Consider the following 18,210-nt stretch of genomic DNA (forward strand, 5'->3'; position numbering starts at 1 on the left):
CACGTGCGTCAGAGTGTACAGATACACACACACACACACACACACACACACACACACAGAGAGAGAGAGAGAGAGAGAGAGAGAGAGAGAGAGAGAGAGAGAGAGAGAGAGAGAGAGAGAAATGAATGTCATTGAAACATTCACAGCTATTATTTCTGCCTTGAGTTTTGTCTGTGTTCCTCTGTTTGGTTTTTCTCTTGTTCCTTTTATCTAAAGTGTTAGTGGAAGTGTTTGCTGCTAATTTCCTTTCCCTCAGTTCCATGACTTGGAGTCACGTGGACAGTTTGTGACTTTACTTCTTTCTTCTCTGAGCAGTTTGGTGAGTTGTTTTTCCCCCCTCTCCAGTATAGTATTTTATAGTTTGTTTTCATCCCAGGGCAGAGGAGGGAATGGAATTGTTCCAGGCCCACTGACCACATGGGTTCTGAGTGTGGGAGGTATGGTTTCTCCCAGAGGAAAGAGTGGGGAGCAGGGTGTCGGGGAGAGCAGCGTGGCAGCTTCTTTTCTTCTGCCATCCAGTGAGACCGTCTGCACAGCACAGTGTCCAGCACAAAACAAGCCAATAACAGTGAACAGATGCACACCCTCCTGTGCCTCCTGACTGCCTGTCTGAGCCCCGCACACAGCCTCACGGGCCTTGCGAGACTTCTGGCTGATGGGTTCTGCCTCCTCACACCGTAGGTCTGCAGACCGTACTCAGGTGGTGAGGAGCCTGAGGCTATGTCCTCCTTTCTCTTGGGGGAGTCTGGAGGGGCTGAATCTCCTGGACATCAGGGTTCTGTCCAGGCTACAGGACTTTGCCCACGTGCCTTTGGAATCATGAGTCACAAAACAGAAAGACACTAATGAGGCCATGTGCTCGACCGGAAACCATGGCTTCTCCCCACCTGACACGTGACTGGCAGTCCAGGCCCCTTGCTGAAGGCCTGGGAAACATTTATCTCCCTGGCAGTCAGAGGCCACCAACTTCCCATAAGACTTACTCTTTAAACGAGAATTTATTCTGAAGTTACCACTCTGCGTGGTGGATGTTAATTGGCAGGCATTAATTAATACAATCATAGCCATCTTCTCAGGGAGCCAGGGCTGCCCGCAGACAGTGGGTGTGCTTGGTGATGTCTGAACACACCAAACCAAATCAGGCAGAGTCTAATGAGCAGGACTCTGTTATTTCATTTGGAACTTACCAGGATGGTTTATGGGGTGGAACCACACAAGTGTAGCTCCAGTGCCAGCTCCTCGTTTCTGAATTCTGAAAGTCATCTTTTCAGGCAGAGCAAAGATCGTGGAAAAAAGTCTTTCATCTCAGATTTTGAAAAAGAGAAAATAGAAAGTGGTAAAATGGAAAAGTGGCGCATTCTCCTGCCGGGCAGGTTTCTTTTCCCTTCGACACAGCAGAATTTTCCATATTGAAAAGATAGCCATGTGAGAAAAACCAAAACCAGACTCGGGCTGGAAGTGAGACAAGGCCGGGATGAGAGAACAAGGGTGCAGTGAGTCTTCCCTGGGCTGTGGGGAGCCAGGCCAGCCGTGGGCCTTGGCTCGGCTGGGCTGCCGGCCCCAGCTTGCAGACGATTCTGGACACCACCAAGCTGGGGTCCTCTTGAAAGCATCTCCTTTGTCAAGGGGTACTCAGGGGGCCTGGTACAAAGGTGGCACAGGCTAGAAGCGAGGTCTGGGGAACCATTTGCCTCAGGAGGGCTGGTCTGGGGTGGGCATGGTCGTGGGATAGTGCTGGCGGCGGAGGCAGTGCCCTCGGGTGACAGGCCACACCCGCATTCCTTACACCCCCAGAAGCTGGGGCCCTCTTCCCTTACCAGCATGCCTCCCGGTCCCTGCCCCTAGTGCTGCTGTGGAGATAGGCCTGAATCTCACCCTGCTCTCCTCCCAAGCCTCAGTTTCCTCACTGGCACAGTGTGGGCAGTGAGAGTCCCTGCCCTAAGGTGTTGTGAGGGGTCCTGAGACCAGCAGCACCCCCTCCCCGCACGGTAGACAGTGGCCATTCCTGTCGCTCCAGCTCCCTCGGTGTCAGTGCCTCCCAGTCTAGCCCAGGCCCTTGGCACCACTCGGCCTCACTGCGGCCAAAGCCGGTGGCTGGGCCAGCAGCACAGTGTCATCTGCCGCAGTCGCTGTCTCAGAGGAACAGGAGCAGTACTATCCCAGTCCAGATGGGCTCCCAGCACTGGGCCAGCTGCAGGGTGGTCCCACCATCCCTGGTTATGGCAGCGGTGGCCAGACCATCCTTCCCGTGGACATCCCGCTGCTGCTCCTGGTGGGGCTGTGTGGTGGAGCTGGCAGAGCTCCCAAGTCCGGGTGGGCTGCTGATGTGCAGACCTGAGACAGATGTGCCCAGGCAAGCCCGATACGGATCACAGGAGGGAGCAGCCAGAGTCTGGAGAACGTTCATCCCAAAGTAGAAATAAGAAGAAGAGAGCCATAGCCTGGGTACCCACCCCTCCTCAGGCTCAGCTGTTCTGTGTCCCCATCCTGCCTCATTGACGTCCAGGAACTCCAGGCTGCTGGCCGTAGCGACATAAAGACTAACATGGCAGTTATGTGAATAACTCCTGTATGCGAATCCTGCCTTGGCCACTTTCCCACTGTGTGGCCTCAGGGAAGCAATGTGTTCTCTTCTGGCTTCTGTTCTTTGTCTATAGAAGATGGCCAGTGGTTTGCATCGTCCTTACACAGCGGCAACCTGGCCGCACCTCTCCGTTTAGGATGTAGCACGTGCTTAGTAAACCTGAGTCATTGTCTTCTTTTCTTTTTTTCCCTTTTTGACAGGCTGGTCTCATCTTACACTCACTAAGTAGCTAAAGATGACTATGAACGCCTGATCCTCATGCTCTGCCATCAGAGCGATGGGATTGTAGGTGTGTGCCATCATGTCCACTTCACGTGGTATTGGGGGTCACACTTAGAGCTTCATGCATTCTAGGCAAGCACTCTACCCCTGACCTGCAGCCCAGCCCCAGCCCCGTGGTGATCGTCTCTTGAGTTGGCATCTTTCCTCAGCTACAAAACGAGGCTGACGAGAAGCATCTCCCAAGGCTGTGGGCCGGGTTACACAAATGCCCTTCATCCTCACAGTCACCACGCAGCTGTGTGTGTTCTGCTCTGGGGACCCACTCCAGGAGCAGGAGCCCCGCCCCCAGGCCTTGAGGTCTGATGGAGTCAAGGGACGCGAACAAGCATCTGGGTTATGTTTTAGGTTAGAAATATCTCCTGTGATCGACTGATCCAACACAGAAAGGGCTTCCCTGGACTCATGCGCTATTCACAGATGTGCACCACTCCTGCAGCTGTGGTTGAGGGGACACAGGGGTGTTGACCTATCACTACACAGGTTCTGTCATGGCTTCGTAAGACTCGGGTCTCCCAGTCACTCACCCCTGTCCTCACCACCTTAGTCTAACACTCAGGGCCCGAGATGCAGGCAGGTGCTAGAGTCTGGGTGTTTACAGAGGGGAATCAGGGACTGGCTGTCTGATACCTGTGAGCCCCCGGCCCTCCCCAGGATCTGCTGAACTCCTCTGGCCTTGGTTTGTGGAGCACCACTCAGGAATGAGGCTCAGGGCCACACTGTTCTTTTGGTGCAATACCAAGGGAGTCTCCAAGTAGAGCTGTGTCTGAGCAAGGGCCGCTCTGTGCTTTGGAAGCCAATAGAATGATTATGGAGCCGGGCGGTGGTGGTGCACACGCCTTTAATCCCAGCACTCGGGAGGCAGAGCCAGGCGGATCTCTGTGAGTTCGAGGCCAGCCTGGGCTACCAAGTGAGTTCCAGGAAAGGCGCAAAGCTACACAGAGAAACCCTGTCTCGAAAAACCAAAAAAAAAAAAAAAAAAAAAAAAAAAAAAGAATGATTATGGGAGCTGCAGCCAGGCAGAGCTGGTGTAGGTCCTAGTACACAGCGGTGAGACTGTGTACAGCCTTCATCTCTTCAGTTCCTTATCCCAGAGGGGATGGTCAGGAAGGGACAGTGTGTCACAGTAGACCCTAGGGAAACTCGCTGTCCCATGTGCCCCCCCCCACACACACACACTCTGTAGTTTCTCTGCTCCTGGGCTGAGCTGCTGCCCAGCCTCTGAGTCAGCCAAGCTGGAGTCTGCACACTGCATTTGGAACCACCCCACCCCATGGCCCACATCCCTCCACCCCCACACAGCACCGGGGGATGCTTTTTGTTGTGGTTGCAGCCATAATGGGATTTTCAGGATTGCCATTATGGAATCCTCAGGGAAGAAAAACAAAGTTCAAGAGAAAGAATAAATCTGTGAATTTAAACCCACCACACTTAGAATGTCTATTCAAGGAGAATGATTACTAATTATTAAAATTTGGAAAGCAGTACCATCAGGAGGAAAGGAAACGGACATGGCCCCTGCAAGAAGTGCCAACAGATGCTTCTGTGATTTAATGGTTTCCCGGAACAATGTGAAGCTATTTTAAAAGCAGACAAATGACTCATGGTACCCAGCACCCGAGGTCTGTGGTAGCAGGAAGCTTGAGTTGGAGGAGGGAGCCTAGACTCCACTTCCCTCTGCATCAATTACCAGCTGTGTGACCTTAAGCCGATTTCACATCCCCTCTGAGCTTCCCTTATGCAGTGGGAGTTTGGAAGGATAAATAAGAAAATGAGCACGTGCCTGTCGGGAGGCTGAGGCAGGCCGATCCCGAGTTCAAGGCCAGCCTGGTCTACAGAGTGAGTTCCAGGACAGCCAGGGCTACAGACAGTAACCCTGGCTCTAAAAACCAAACAAGAAAAGAGAAGAAGAAAAGGAAATGATCTTGTGATGCTTAGCGGGTGCTGGTCCATCCACACAAACTCAGATGGGAAGTGTCTGTGTGTAACAATACTTAGTTTGTTAACATACACTCTTAAGGCTAGAAGTGTTCCTCTGATGGACACGTTGGCCAGAACCATACTTCTGAAATACAGTGTTCTTGTTTCTTCAAATAGATTGTTTTACAGCACAATTACATAACATGGAAATATGTACAGTGCATGTAAAATATGACTACATAGTATTCTGTTTGTCATTAGTAATATTTGACATTGGTCAGGATTTTAGTGCACAAACATTTTGATACAGCTACCTTGACTATTATAAAACTAACATCATTTTCTGATTATGAAGGTCCCTTTAGGCTTTACTACATTTAAAGTCATTAAATGTAGAAATCTTACATTTTTTAAATATTTATTTTTGTTATTTTAAATTAGATGTATGATGTGTATGTACATGTTGAGGCATGTGCATGTGTGTGCAGGTGTCCACAGAAACCAGAGGCATCGGATGCCCCTGGAGCTGGAGTTAGAGGCAGTTGTGACCTGCCTGCCGTAGGTGCTGGGAACCGAACTTGAGTCCTCTGCAAGAGTGGTGCACACTCCTGGCTGTCTCTCTAGATCTAGAAGTCCTGAAAGCAAGGGGAGAACCTTGGAATCCTGGACTATGGACATGGAGGACGTCAGAAATTGTCTGAAGGCTACTGATTCAAGTCAAAGCTTCGGGTATCACTGCATTTCATACAAGTACTGTCTTTGTGAAAGCAATGCAGACAGATTTTTTTTAAACTTTAGATCTATTTTTAACCTAGAAGTTTCTTATGTGTATGTACTTCCAGTGGTTGGAATTTTTCCTGTACTTCACTCCTAGATGGAGCACAGTAAAGTCAAAGAATGTGTGTAGTATGGTGTTGAGTTTTTGGAACGCACTGGCCTCTCCGTATAGCCGTGCATATCAAGTTTGTGTTCTGTGAGTATCTAAAAAGAACTGTAGTTTTAGTTATAGAAATGCAAGCTTACAGAGACTATGAGGATGGCTCAGTGAGTGAAGTGCTTGGCTCAGAGTAAAACCCTGAGCACCTGTGTGGACACCACCCCCCAAACCAAACCTGGTGTGGCAGCAAGCTGTTTGTGTAACTCCACCTGCAGTCTAGCCAAAATGGCAAGCTCCACATTCAGTCAAGACCCATCTCAAATCATAAGGTGTAGAGTGAGAGAGATGGACACCCCGAGATCCCGCTGTGGCCTCCACGTGCCCCCGAGTGGGAAAACACACCCACATACGCACATACACAAGTAAGCCTGAGCTCACTGGTTTTGTTACAGAGTTATCTGTGTACACCTGCTATTGTACGTGTGTGTGTGTGTGTGTGTGTGTGTGTGTGTGTGTGTGTGTGTGTGTGTGTGTGTACACGCACATGCTCATTCATAAATTGCAAAAGAGGCAAGCCAAGGCTTCCTAGTTATGGTTGTAGCACACCTAGCTGATGTAGCTGTTTTTTGAGACAGGGTTTCTCAGCGTTAGCATTTTCTAAGTTCACTTTTTCCCCTGGTGGTTTCTTGCTTTATGTGTTTAAATGTGGTTTTGTTTCGTGGGTGGGAATTCGAAGCCATTGTCTCCTCTCCACCGAGTCTGTTTTCACCCATGGCAGTCGTTGCTCTTTGCCTGGATCAGTTTTTTCTGTCTCCAGTTCTGCTTTGTGTTGCTTCTCCTGCCCAGTTCCTCGTGTATGGCGGGGAGAGTATTGGCATTGCTCCTGGAGGGGCACACCATCCACTCTCCTTTCCTGTCTCCAGATAGTCAGCTGACTCGGTAGTCAGTCGGCCGAGAACTGTGGAGCGGCTCAGCCCCCAGAGCAGCGCCCAGCTTTCCTTCCTTCTCGCCCAGGTGGACTGGTTGTCTTGGAACCCACCCTCCCGCTCATCACTGGCCTTCTGGAGTCCTATTCTTGCACCACATCTTATTTCTTGTTAAGCATCTCAGAAAACATCTCTGTCTACCATTGGTTTCTGTGTTTTGTTTTTTTGTACAGGGAAGCATCTCATTCTTAACTCCTGTTCCTCCATTAATTTGTGATTGTATGTATGTGTGCACATGTATGGGAGCAGATAGACAAATAAATAGCTAAACAAATAAGTAAAAACCACAAAATCCGTTCTCCTGGGCATGTCGGCTTAGACTTAGTTATTAAACTTCACCAGTCATCGAAGAGTAGGCATAGCCACCTGTTATTTTCCATTTGGATTATAGGTACAAAACCTCGCCGCTGACAGCTATGCAGATTAGACATACTAGAATCTGCCAGCATCCATTTCGGTTGTTGCTCAAATATTTGCCATATAGTTGAGCATGAAAAATGAGTTCATCAGAATTAGAATTCAAGTCCAAGTAGCATGTTCAGTTTCCACAAGCTGCTCTTTATAACTTCTTGGAGAGGGGACAGTTTAACTCTAGGGTTCATGATGCACCCTACCATAACTCGGTGTGTTCTTTAATCCTAGGAATCTACCTTCTGGATTTGATCTACATTGATTCTGCATACCCTGCCTCTGGCAGCATCATGGAAAACGAACAAAGATCCAACCAGATGAACAACATCCTCCGGATCATTGCTGATTTGCAAGTTTCCTGCAGCTATGGTTAGTACCTTACCCCTAGAATTGTGAAAGCCTGCATTGTTGCAATCTGGATCCAGTGCTTTGGCCACAGGAAAGCTCCAGGAGTCAGGTTAGCCCCACAGAGCTCCCCACAGCACTGTCCTGACTTTAGGCATGGGCTAGGCCTTTTACACATCTCCAAAGACTCTGCAAACTAGATGTCACTGTCACTTCATCACACACGAGGAGCACACAGTGTGGCCACTAAGATGACACACTCAGTGAGAGGCGTGTCCCAGGTCAGGCTGGCTCTGGGCCATTTATCCACGAAAAGCCTGATGGGAAGCTCCCAGATAGCTCCAGGTGGATTTGGGTCCATATTCCCTCCACCTTGGCTCTCCTGTTTGAGGCCTCCATTGGCCCTGCAGGGCGGCAGAGGCAAGAAGGGAGATGCCGGCCAGGGCAGTCTGTCGGCCTGAACGCAATGGGGCAGTGACTTGGTAAACCACTGGTCAGGCTCTGCTGCACATGGCCGAGTACAAAGGGTGAGCGTGTTGCCAGGCAACTGGGATACGGAGGCCTTACTAGAGACTTCTGTACCTGAGATGTTAGAGTGCTGAACAGGCCGTCCACCTGGACACGGATTTCCTACAAGTCTATGAACTTGGTGTGGAGCCTAAATGTGAGTCAGGTGCCCGGGTCCCTAGTGAGAAAGAACAATATCCAGGCAGGGAGTCAGCAGCGATAGGAGAATGGAGAACAGAGCTGTAAACTGGCCTCTCTGCTGCCAGGTTTCACGATAGAAGAAAAGCCTGGGTGCACCAGAGGGGTGTGAGAACACCAGAGGGGTGTGAGAACAGAAGGCCAGCCCTACCTGTCACACACGGGTGTGAGACGGCTGGCCGCCTCTGCTTAGGAGGACCACAGGGAAGCCCCAGGTCACAGCATCTCAGGGCAAGATAGGGTCTGCACCGGAGGCCAGCTCTCCTCTGAGGCCTGCATATTCTAGAGCCTTCAAACACCCACATCACTGTCTGCTGACCAGCAGAGCAGCTGCAGACTCAGGCTGCGGAGGACACACCAGGGAGCAAGTCTCAGGCTGCGTCTTGGAAAGTCACTTCCTCCTCTCCATGGTTTATTCATGTGTGAAAATAGGGGCCACACACGGGTCCTAGCCCTCAGCATGTGCCAGAATTTTCCAGGACCCAGAGAAGATGCGCTCTTGTCACTGTGCTCTAGACTTGTGCCCGCTGCCGCCATCGGCTTGGAGCACAGGTGTCGTCATCCTCATTTCAAAGATGACGCCGCCGCCGCCGAGGAGTTAGGGAAAGAGAAATGCCCTTCAGAGCGCCAGAGTCCGGAGCCTGAAGACCACAGGTCCCTGCTGCTCTCCTCAGCCTCTCCTTTCATGTCTGTCCCCTTCTCAGGAGGAGTGCGGTGACAGTGAAGGTCTGAGGAGAGCGACAGAGGTGACGCAGCGTGGCACGGGCCTCACAGGCTGAGGTAGACCTGGCCTTGCCACCTCCCAGTGATATCCAGTGATAGCCTCTCTGTGTATTGCTGTTCTCTCCTTCATACAACGGGAACAGCCTTTTTCCTGCACCAGTCAGAGTGAAGGCTAGAACAGACGTCTGCTGTCTGTCACCCGGTACAGAGCCTGCCTGCCGTCTGGGCTGGACTTGGGCACTGCCTGGGATGGTCTTGCATTCATGGCGCACAGAAGGAGACTCTCCCCCAGCACCACAGGAGATGTGCTGGAGGCATAGACACACGACCTGGTCTGTTCTTGAGGCCAGGGCTTCAGCTTGTCCCAGCCTTAACTTCCCTCCCGCAGCCAAACGCTTGAGGTCACTTTCCAGAGGGCAGAATCCAAACCTGACCACCCCTCGGGCCTGGCCCCAAGGACAGTGAACCAGCCTCAAGAGGCTCCGTGTGTCTGTGTCAGGATTCCCTGGGCAGTCAAGCCACTGAGTCTTGTTCGCACTCCCGCAGATCACCTCACGACCCTGCCACACGTACAGAAGTACCTGAAGTCTGTGCGCTACATTGAGGAGCTCCAGAAGTTTGTGGAAGATGATAACTACAAGTAAGTCACTGTCCCCCTCGCCACACCTACAGCCACTGCTGTCCTTAGCCCATGGTGACCTGATCCTTCCTGGGAGTGGTAAGGAGTGACCTGCAGGGCTTCCATGCCCCGCCAGAACAGTGTTGTCTGTACAGCCTCAATACCTGCCTTTGCTCCCGCCCCTCAGGCCCCATAACCGAGAGAGATGGTATGTTCACCTTCCCATGTGGTCTGGGAAGCACATGTGGACTCCACAGCCATGCATGGGACACGATTGGCACTTGGGCTCTCACAGGGACCCTTGGCACTGGGTAGAAGATCAGCTGGCCGTGTTCTCAGGCCAGTATTCTCCAAGGTCCTGTTTCACAGATGGATGAAGCAGTCAGTCTCTGGGTCTCAGCTCTGCAGGACTCTCCATCTGGCTCTAGCCAAGGGCCCCAGGCACAGTCTCTATGCCTGTGTGAACAGGTGTGTTTCTCAGAGAGGCCCCAAAGGCCGTCCAACACTCGTCTTCCATTGGCCCTACTCTGATTTGAGTTCTCGCTTCATTGGTGGCACCTGGGTGTGCATGCCTTGCTCAGTATCTGGAGGGAGAAGAGGGGGTCATTTTGAAGTCAACTCTGGCTGCCCGTCTTAGCTGGACATCCTCTTGGCTCAGTGCTCTCTCATATAACCTGGCATCAAGGCAAGTCTCAGCCATCTTGTGACTGATCGTTCACCACCGAGTGCCACCCTCACAGAATCTCTTGGACACCCCATCTCACTGGCTGCTTCTGTACACTGTTCCCTTGACCCCTGTTATCTAGTACCGTTTAGTCCCTTCAGCTTTGTGTCTGAAGGCTTGATCTTGCATCATCTTGGTCTATGAAAATGATCCAGAACCATAGCTACCAGCCACTCCACAGATCTTTGGGAACAGTTGTTCAGGCATCCCTTCCTGGCAGCACAGCAGCAGTGAGTGGTTCAAAGCTCTGGTTGTGAATCCAGGTCCCCAGGGTGGGGCCTGCAGAGTGGCCTTCTCTCAGCACTCCACTTGAGGCCCTAGTCATCTTTGGGGACATAGACATTCTGTCCTTGCTGTTGCTACACCATCATTCATCACAAAGAGGAACGGGGCAAAGATGTGATGTACGCGCGGCAATGGGAGGCCCGGAAGAGGGCCGGAGGTCACCACGAAAATGGCATCTATCACAAACAGAGCTCATTTTATTTACAAAGCATTTGCTGTTCCTGAAGAGTGGCTTGGAGTGCAAAATTATTCCCACTTAAGTTCTAGTATAATGCTTTCCATTCATGTACCAGTCTTGCCATTGAAGAGACAGTAGTTTTTCATTAACACTAATACGCTTTAAGGAGAAAAATGGCCTATAAATACTTGTGAACATGAGACAATCCTTGGACAAGATGCAGATTATGAGTAATTACTCCTTCCATTCTGAAGAAGTGGAGTACTGTCCCCCCACCCCCCAGCCCTCTGTGCTAAACAACAGTCAGCCTGGGGCTCATAAAGGCTCTTTGTTGGGCCAAACTGGGCAAGCCCAGGGGGAGGGCTACCTTCCTGCCCAGGCCCCCAACCATGGAGAGCCCTCTTTCTAAGGAGGTACTGTTTCTGAACAGCAGGAGGCGGGCAGGGCCTGGGATTCTGCTGGAGTCCTGAGTGCTGTGGCCAGCTCACACCTAGAGGTGGCCCCTTGCTCCCAAGGATGCAAGAACTGAGGACATTGATGACCTCGCACTTCTGATACCCTGTTGTCATCTGCCTTGAGATGGAGACTCTACCAAGAGGTCCAACCAGTGTTTCCTCTTTCTCAGCTGTTAGTCTGTTATCAGTTCTCACCACTTAGAAAGCATGGCCCCTAGCATGGAGTAAGCAGATGGGTAGATGGATGGATGCAAGGGCAGAATTTACTCAGATTTACTACAAGAAATATCATGTCCTGGGTCTTCAAGATGGCTCAGTGGTTAAGGTCTTGCTTACTCCTCCAGCAGAGCACCTGAGTTCAGTTCCCAGCACCCACATCAGGCAGCTAGCTCACAACTGCCTGTAGCTCCAGCTCCAGAGGATCCCACACCCTCTCCTGGCCTCCACGCACACCTGCACGCACATGCACGTTACCACATAGAGACTCACACATGCACATAACTAAAAATTAGAATAAAATGCATTTCTTAAACATCTTTTATAAGACTCATAAAATGAGCCAGGAAAAGCATGCAGAAGCCCGAGTCTGGTTATTTCCTGTGAGCAGGCTGTCGCCACGACTGTCAGCTGCCTCGGGTTGTAAAGAGGACACTGCTGGCCCTGCCCCGACCTGAGCTGCAGTGTCCTGCAGGGTCTTGTTTGCTGTGTTGTTCTTGGACCCCTCACTCCAAGTGCATACCATGAAAACCATGCTCAGGAATCGTAATTCCTACTGTTCTGTGTTTTTACTGGAATTCAGTTCTTACCACCTGTTGCTCCTCATCCCTTGAGCCTTTATTTTAAATCAGTCCCTTACTTAGTAGGGTTCATCAGGAGCCACGGTCCCTCTTCCCTTGGAGGACTGGTTGTTCATAGCTTGGCCTCCTGGGTGCCCCCTCCGCTTTCCCCTAGGTCTGTAGACCAGACATCATGGCCTCCTGACACTGGGTGCTGCTGCTACAGTCTCAAACCTTCCTGGGTGCCCCCGCCTCCTGGCTTTGCCCGGTGGATAAAGAAGCTCAGCAAGAGGGATCCTCGGAGAGGAGGACTCTGCCTGACCTCCAGATACCTCAGCATGCCTTCCCAGCTGCAGGCCAGCCTCTGCTGGTTATGCCCTCAACTGCTCCACACCTGTTCTTGGCTTCCACCTGCCAGGGCTCCTGTGTTGGATGCTCTCCACCCTCCTCCTCTCTGAGCTGCTTCCCAGCAGCTGGGATGGGCTCCTCCGCCCCGGCAGCCCCCGAGCAATCTGTTTGCAGTGAGGTGTGGCCGCCCTGTCTGGTTTCCATCTTTGATTTGCTCCCTTGTCCTGAGTCTCCCACTCATCTACTTCCTTTGTCTAACCACCTTGATGTTCAGGTTTGGTTGAACTCCGCTCATGTTCTTACAAGTCATTCCTCTGCTCAGGGGCTACCTCCTGGGTTGGCCTTGGGGTCACTCTCTCCTTTTCTCTTCCTTCTGTGAGACAAGGTCTGTGGTGTTGCTGGACCACTTTCTTGCTACCTTGGAGAGACTCTTGCCTGGATGCTCCTCAGAAAGACATCTGGCTCTCCTTCCACATATGCAGAGGGGCTGGTTCCTCTCGGGCTGTCCGGGAGGTCTGGGTTCACCTAATTTCTCCCTTTTTCCCAAGAAGGCAAGAGGTTCCCTTCATCTCCCAGGGCTATCCATGCCACAAAGGGACGGCCTCAGGTTGCCAGTCTTGTCCTGTGGCACATGCATCCCATCATAGTACCCCTGCCTGCCACTCACTAGTGCATGAATTTGAGCTGCACAGCCTCTTCCTCCTCGCTTTTCCAGGCTCTAAAATGTGCTCCATCACAGAGTTGTGGGTAAACAAGCAGGGCCAGTTGTTCATTTCACCCTGTCCTCCTAACCATCATGTACTAGACCCAGAAACACTGGGGAGGTGTTGGAGGGAAGAGCTGTGACCCGAAGCAAACCGCACAGTATTCCCGTATTCTCTTTAACAAAGCCTTCATTCCCTCCCCCATCCCATGATAGACCCAGGCCCCTCTGACCCTGTGAAAATCTTTGGTTTCAGGCTGTCACTCAGAATCGAACCAGGAAGCAGCTCTCCAAGACTAGTCTCTTCCAAGGAAGATCTTGCAGGTATCGTAGCTACCTGGAATGGTACAAAACCATATACAGCCCAGATCTGGCTGCCAAAATAGGCCCTGTCTGGAGCTCAAAACCACAGTTGAGTTCGTTGCCTAGCAGGCTCAACTGTCCTTGCTTATAGCCCCTCCACCAACCCACCAAAATCCTGATAATGTGGGACCCCAGGAGATGAGATCCTCAACTTGGAAGCACGCACAAAGTGCAAAAAACTCTGTGGTCTTCCCTAGACCACCCAGACCCCTGTCCTCCTGCCTGCCCCCCGACTTGGGATTATGTGCCCCAAAGGGGTACCCAAGATGCAGCAGACACAGTAGATTTATCACCTCTGAGGGAAACACACTGTGTCACCAGTAGTGGGATCCTAGGATCTGCTGTCAGAGCTAGGCTCTAGCCTTGTCTCTGTCTTTCTCCTCCATAGCCTTATCTACAGGATGGAGTAGAGTCGTATTGCCCTTGTAGGACTGTCGTGATGCCCGGGGGAGCACAGGTCTGTCTCGTGCTCTGCCCACACCTGTCCCCTGCCAGAGTGTGCTTGGTGTTGGTGCCTTTGTTGTTACTGCCATAACAGTGGCCCTTCAGCTACTGTCTAGCCGGCTCTTAGAGATGGGGACTCCGGCAGCACGTCATCCTGGTTGCAGCTCTCCATCACTCCCCTCTGTCTCCCCAACAGCTTTCTTCCTCTGGGCCGTGTTTTCCCTGTATCTCCATACCCCCAGCGGGGATGTGTATTGGTAGGACTAGACCACAGAACTCTCGGGAAACAGTGTGGCAGCTTCCTTCCAGCCCCATCCTGCCGAGCTGTCCTGCCTCTGGGATATGCTCCCGGCTCCCATCTGGGCCAGCCTCTGACGTCTCTGGGTAGTAAGCTAGACTCTTCCTTGCCCCACTGGGCTTTCCTGCTCATGAGCCTTGGAAGACGCTGCTGCGCGGCCCTCGGGACTGCAGGAGCTGTTAAGTTAGTGCTGTCTGCAGTCTGTTTTCCATGGCACCCCCAGAACCCTGTTTTCAGGGCCTCCTGCTGTCTCCTCAGAAACCTACTGTCTTTCCCTGGCAGATGGCCCAAGGGTGGTTCAGAGAGCTATGGTCCTGGGCAAGTTTCTCCTTTCCAATCTGTCCTTGTTCTAGAACTCTCCCCCAGCAAACTGCTCTCCGAGATGCTCAGCACTGCCCACTCCACCTGTAAAATGGGCGCAGTACACCTGTCACTCACAGGGCTACTGCCGGGATGTGCAGAATGCGGCCCAGAGCTCTCTCATGTGGGGCACATTTGCCATGATACTGGGTTGTCAGTGTGATTGCATCACTGAACTAGCCTCCAGGCTTTAACTAAATGACACTGCCCGAGACCTGGGTCAGGCCTGGTTTCATGGTGGGGGCGGGGGCAGCAAGCTCTGGACCCCCAAACTGATCCACCCTGTTCTGTGTAGTATGACATATGGCTACATATTCGCGGGTTCACTTCCTGCCTGGCCTCTCACAGGGCTTTGTGGGTCCTACGTCACACCCTTGTGTGGCCAGCAGATGTACCCTTCAGCCATCTCTGTCCTCGTTTGCCCTCTACCTGTCTTCTCCAGCAGAGTGGAAGCCCTCTGAGAGACAGGTCTGGTGTGCAATTCCTAGCGCCTGGCATACAGAACTCGGGGTGAATCAGCCGCCTCCCATTCAGCCCTAGCCCTAGAGTTCCTGGTTGGGCCCTGTGGGCACCTGTACTTGAGGGCGGCTCCAGTGTGGGCTGGCTGCTGACTGCACTACCTTCCAGAGAAGTGCTGAGACCAGCAGGTCCCGCATTTGCAGGGGAGCACGGCTCCCAGGAGTGTTTTCCACCAGCTTTCCAGATCCCTGGCTTCAGGCCCAAGCAGGATGTCAGGGTTTATGTCGATCACCAGATAGTCGATGACTCTCTAGAAAGCTCATAGCATTCAGTGGCTCGGGTCTTCCCCCTGGAAGCCTTAGAGGAAGATCAGGAGTGCCGCGGCAGCCTAGGTCATTGAATCCCAGGGGTCCCTAGAGGCCAAGGGTCAGCTCCGCGGAAGCCTGGGCTCTGGCAGTTAGACTGAGCTGCGTGGCAGGAACTCCACAGGACTCAGGGACAGGAATGTGCCTCTTGCAGTCCCAAGAATGGGAGGAACGCACCCCCCCTCCGCTCCTCAGGAGGGGCCAGGCTCAGCTTAAAGCTGTGCCCAGCAGTTAGACAGCCTCACACTTGCCAAGGAAAAGCCTTTAGATGTGTGCCTTCATTTACACAAGGCTCTCGGGCTGCAGGTCTGTGTGTGATAAGCACTTGTTATGAACCAGTTATCTGGCAGGGGCCCCAGCCTCCTGGAGCTTGTGTCTTAGTTGGGGGAACAGGCAAGGACACGCATGTTTGGAGCCAAAAGAAGCCAGTGTGAGCAGACCAAGATGGTGTGTATGTGAGGGGCTATCTCTGTCCCTTTTCTAACCAGCTCCTGCCAGGGCCTGGGAGACCTTGGCGCCCCGCACAGATAGCAGCAGCCATGACCTCAGGAGCCTTGATTAACAGCAGCAGCAGCCTCTGAGCTACAACTGTTCCCTTGGCCTCCAGTGGCCCCAGAACTCTGCCAAGGGCTGCCCCCACTCCTCTGGGGGAATGTCCATGTGGGCAGTCTGTCCCCACAAGGAGACTGCATCAAGGCAGTGGGGGAAGCTGACTTAGTCTCTGATCTATGGAGGAGGAGAAAGGCCAGGGATGCCACATTTCCAGTTCTCTCTCCATGTGATGCTGTTTATATAAGTGAACTAATATTTTCCTGGAGAGAGAAAAGAAATCACATGTAATGTTCATAACACTGCCCGCCCCCACTCCCAGAGGGCAAGTGATGTTTGTGGATATCTTGGAGCTAGTGAAGACAGTTCCAGACCTTGCAGGCTCCCCCCACATGACTTCCCCTGGGGACAGGTTTCCTCTGAAGATTCCAGAGCCATGCTCAAGTCCAGGAAAATCCAGGCGCTGGCCTCCATCTCTGCTCTCTCAACCTAAAGGCTGATCTCCTACATACCTTTCTGTCTCCATGGTCACTATCTGGTGACAAAAGCCCTGCTGCCAGGCCAGCAGACCTCTGTAGAGCCTGGCTGCAGCGTCTGGGGGAGCGGGACGGCTTCAGGCTGGCTCACATCCCAGGGCTGTGGAGGGAGTTCCCCAAGGCGCGGCCAAGTTCTGCTCTTGGTACAGTGCCTCTTGGAAATGTTGGCTTCTGGCCCTCTCGGGCAGGCTCTGATGCCCTCTAAAGGAGAGAGTGTGAGGCTGCCACCTGAGCACCAGACTGGGAACTCGAGGACACACATCTAGTTCCATCTCCAGTGCCACCTCATAACTTAGGGTAGAAAATAGCATTTAATGTCACACATACATTCTGTGTGTCAGAGCATCAGGGTAGACAGGGGTGGGAGTGGAGTCACTTTGAGGAGCCATTACTCATACGTATGGTACCTGCTGCTGACTGGAGCTGGGGCAGCAGCAGCTTAGCAAAGCTGGAGCCTCTTCATGTGGCCCGGGCTTTCCCAGAGTACAGCAGGATCAGGGGCATCAGATAGCAGCTGCCTATCCCCAGAGCGGAAATGGAGAGGGCAGCTAAAAACTGTCCCGTAACATCTCCTGAGCCAGTCTCCGAGGCCAGGCAGCCTCACCTCAGCCTTCCTCTGAGGGTCACAGAGACTGGTTCAGGTCCAAGGAGAGAGGCCAGAGAGCCTGCCATTCACTGAGCAGCCAAGGACTGTGTGGAGCCCTCCAGACAATTCCCGTGAGGGAACCCTCTGTCTTCACCACAGCTCACCTGGACTGAGAATCTTCCCGAGCCTGCCCACATGCTCACTGAGTGGAGCCAGCCCCTGCCTGGCGCGTCCCCCGGGCCTCCCAGCAGACAGGTGGGCCTTGGCTCCTCTCCTTCCACTCCCATTCTGTAGGCAGAGACAGCAGGGTGCTCACCCAGGCTCACACATCACAGAAGGGGCAGAGCCAGCTGGTGGGGGTCAGGACAGGTCTGTCCCCTGTGTCCAACACATGGAGCATGGAGGGCGCGGTGAGGGCTTTGTCCCTGTCGTCCTGTGTACTTGTGCAGGGGACTAAGTACCAACCTTGGATGGTAGACCTGCATTTTCTGCCTCTCTTATGGATTTTTCTTTTAAGAGACATGGGTATCATTATCCCAGGCTGGCCTCAAACTCAATATGTAGTCCAGGATGGCCTGGAGTACTTGATCCTGAGTGCTGGGCCTGCAGGTCTGTGTCGCCACACCCGGTTTCTTGCAGATGCATCGAGTCACACACACAGGGGTGACAGATACGCTGAGTTTGCAGGAATCAGAACCTCCAACTTTATCTTGTGTCAGTCCCCTCGCCTCATCCCACAGGGATGTCCAGGAAGCAGCAGTGTGGTCTTCTCCCTCACCCAACAGTTCTCCAGGCCTTCAGCTTGCTGACCACAGCCCCATTTGTACCAGTGCTGCTGCTGTCTCGGGGCCCAGCACCCTCCAAGGGGCAGTTATAAAGCTGCCGTTTCTCCAGGACACTTCCCTGGAGGTTTTAGAGAATCCACATGCCCTCAGCCTCGGCAGATAACAATGCGCTCCTGGACTCTGAAGCCCCGTCAGGGTCATCTTCCCACCAGCAGCTTCCTGCTAAGACCCGCTCAAGCCCTCCACACTATCCCTGGTCTTCTCGAGAGTCATGTCATCTACAGGAGGCCAGGTAGTCCCCATCCATGTGAGAGTGCAGCTGACCAGCCTGTGGCCACCACTGCCCTCTGCTTGGGGTCACCTTCACGTTGTCAGGGCCCCAGTATGGGAGACATCTTCCAAGGCCACCATGGTCTGTGGAGAGAGGCGGCGGCGGCGGCGGCGGCGGCGGGGGTGGGGGGGGTTCTCTCCAGTGCCCTTCCTCTGCAAACCTTTCCATGCTCAGGGTGGGTGGGATCCTCAGAGAGAGCTCGAGGGCTAGAAGCAG

At 52.8% G+C, this 18,210-nt stretch overlaps 1 protein-coding gene across 18 annotated transcripts in view; it reads left to right on the forward strand.

The window, feature by feature from the left end:
- Positions 1–18,210, forward strand: part of Ralgps1 (Ral GEF with PH domain and SH3 binding motif 1) — a 243,429-nt gene that overhangs the window by 196,307 nt on the left and 28,912 nt on the right. For all 18 annotated transcript variants that reach the window (XM_028884775.2, XM_037204526.1, XM_028884779.2 and 15 more), the window contains 3 exons: positions 7,289–7,426; positions 9,377–9,470; positions 13,175–13,242. In XM_028884775.2, coding sequence (XP_028740608.1) covers positions 7,289–7,426; positions 9,377–9,470; positions 13,175–13,242 — 300 coding nt within the window. The remainder of the gene's footprint in view (positions 1–7,288; positions 7,427–9,376; positions 9,471–13,174; positions 13,243–18,210) is intronic.

The sequence above is a fragment of the Peromyscus leucopus genome, chromosome 4, assembly GCF_004664715.2.
Source record: "Peromyscus leucopus breed LL Stock chromosome 4, UCI_PerLeu_2.1, whole genome shotgun sequence".
NCBI classification, from domain to species: Eukaryota; Metazoa; Chordata; class Mammalia; order Rodentia; family Cricetidae; genus Peromyscus; species Peromyscus leucopus.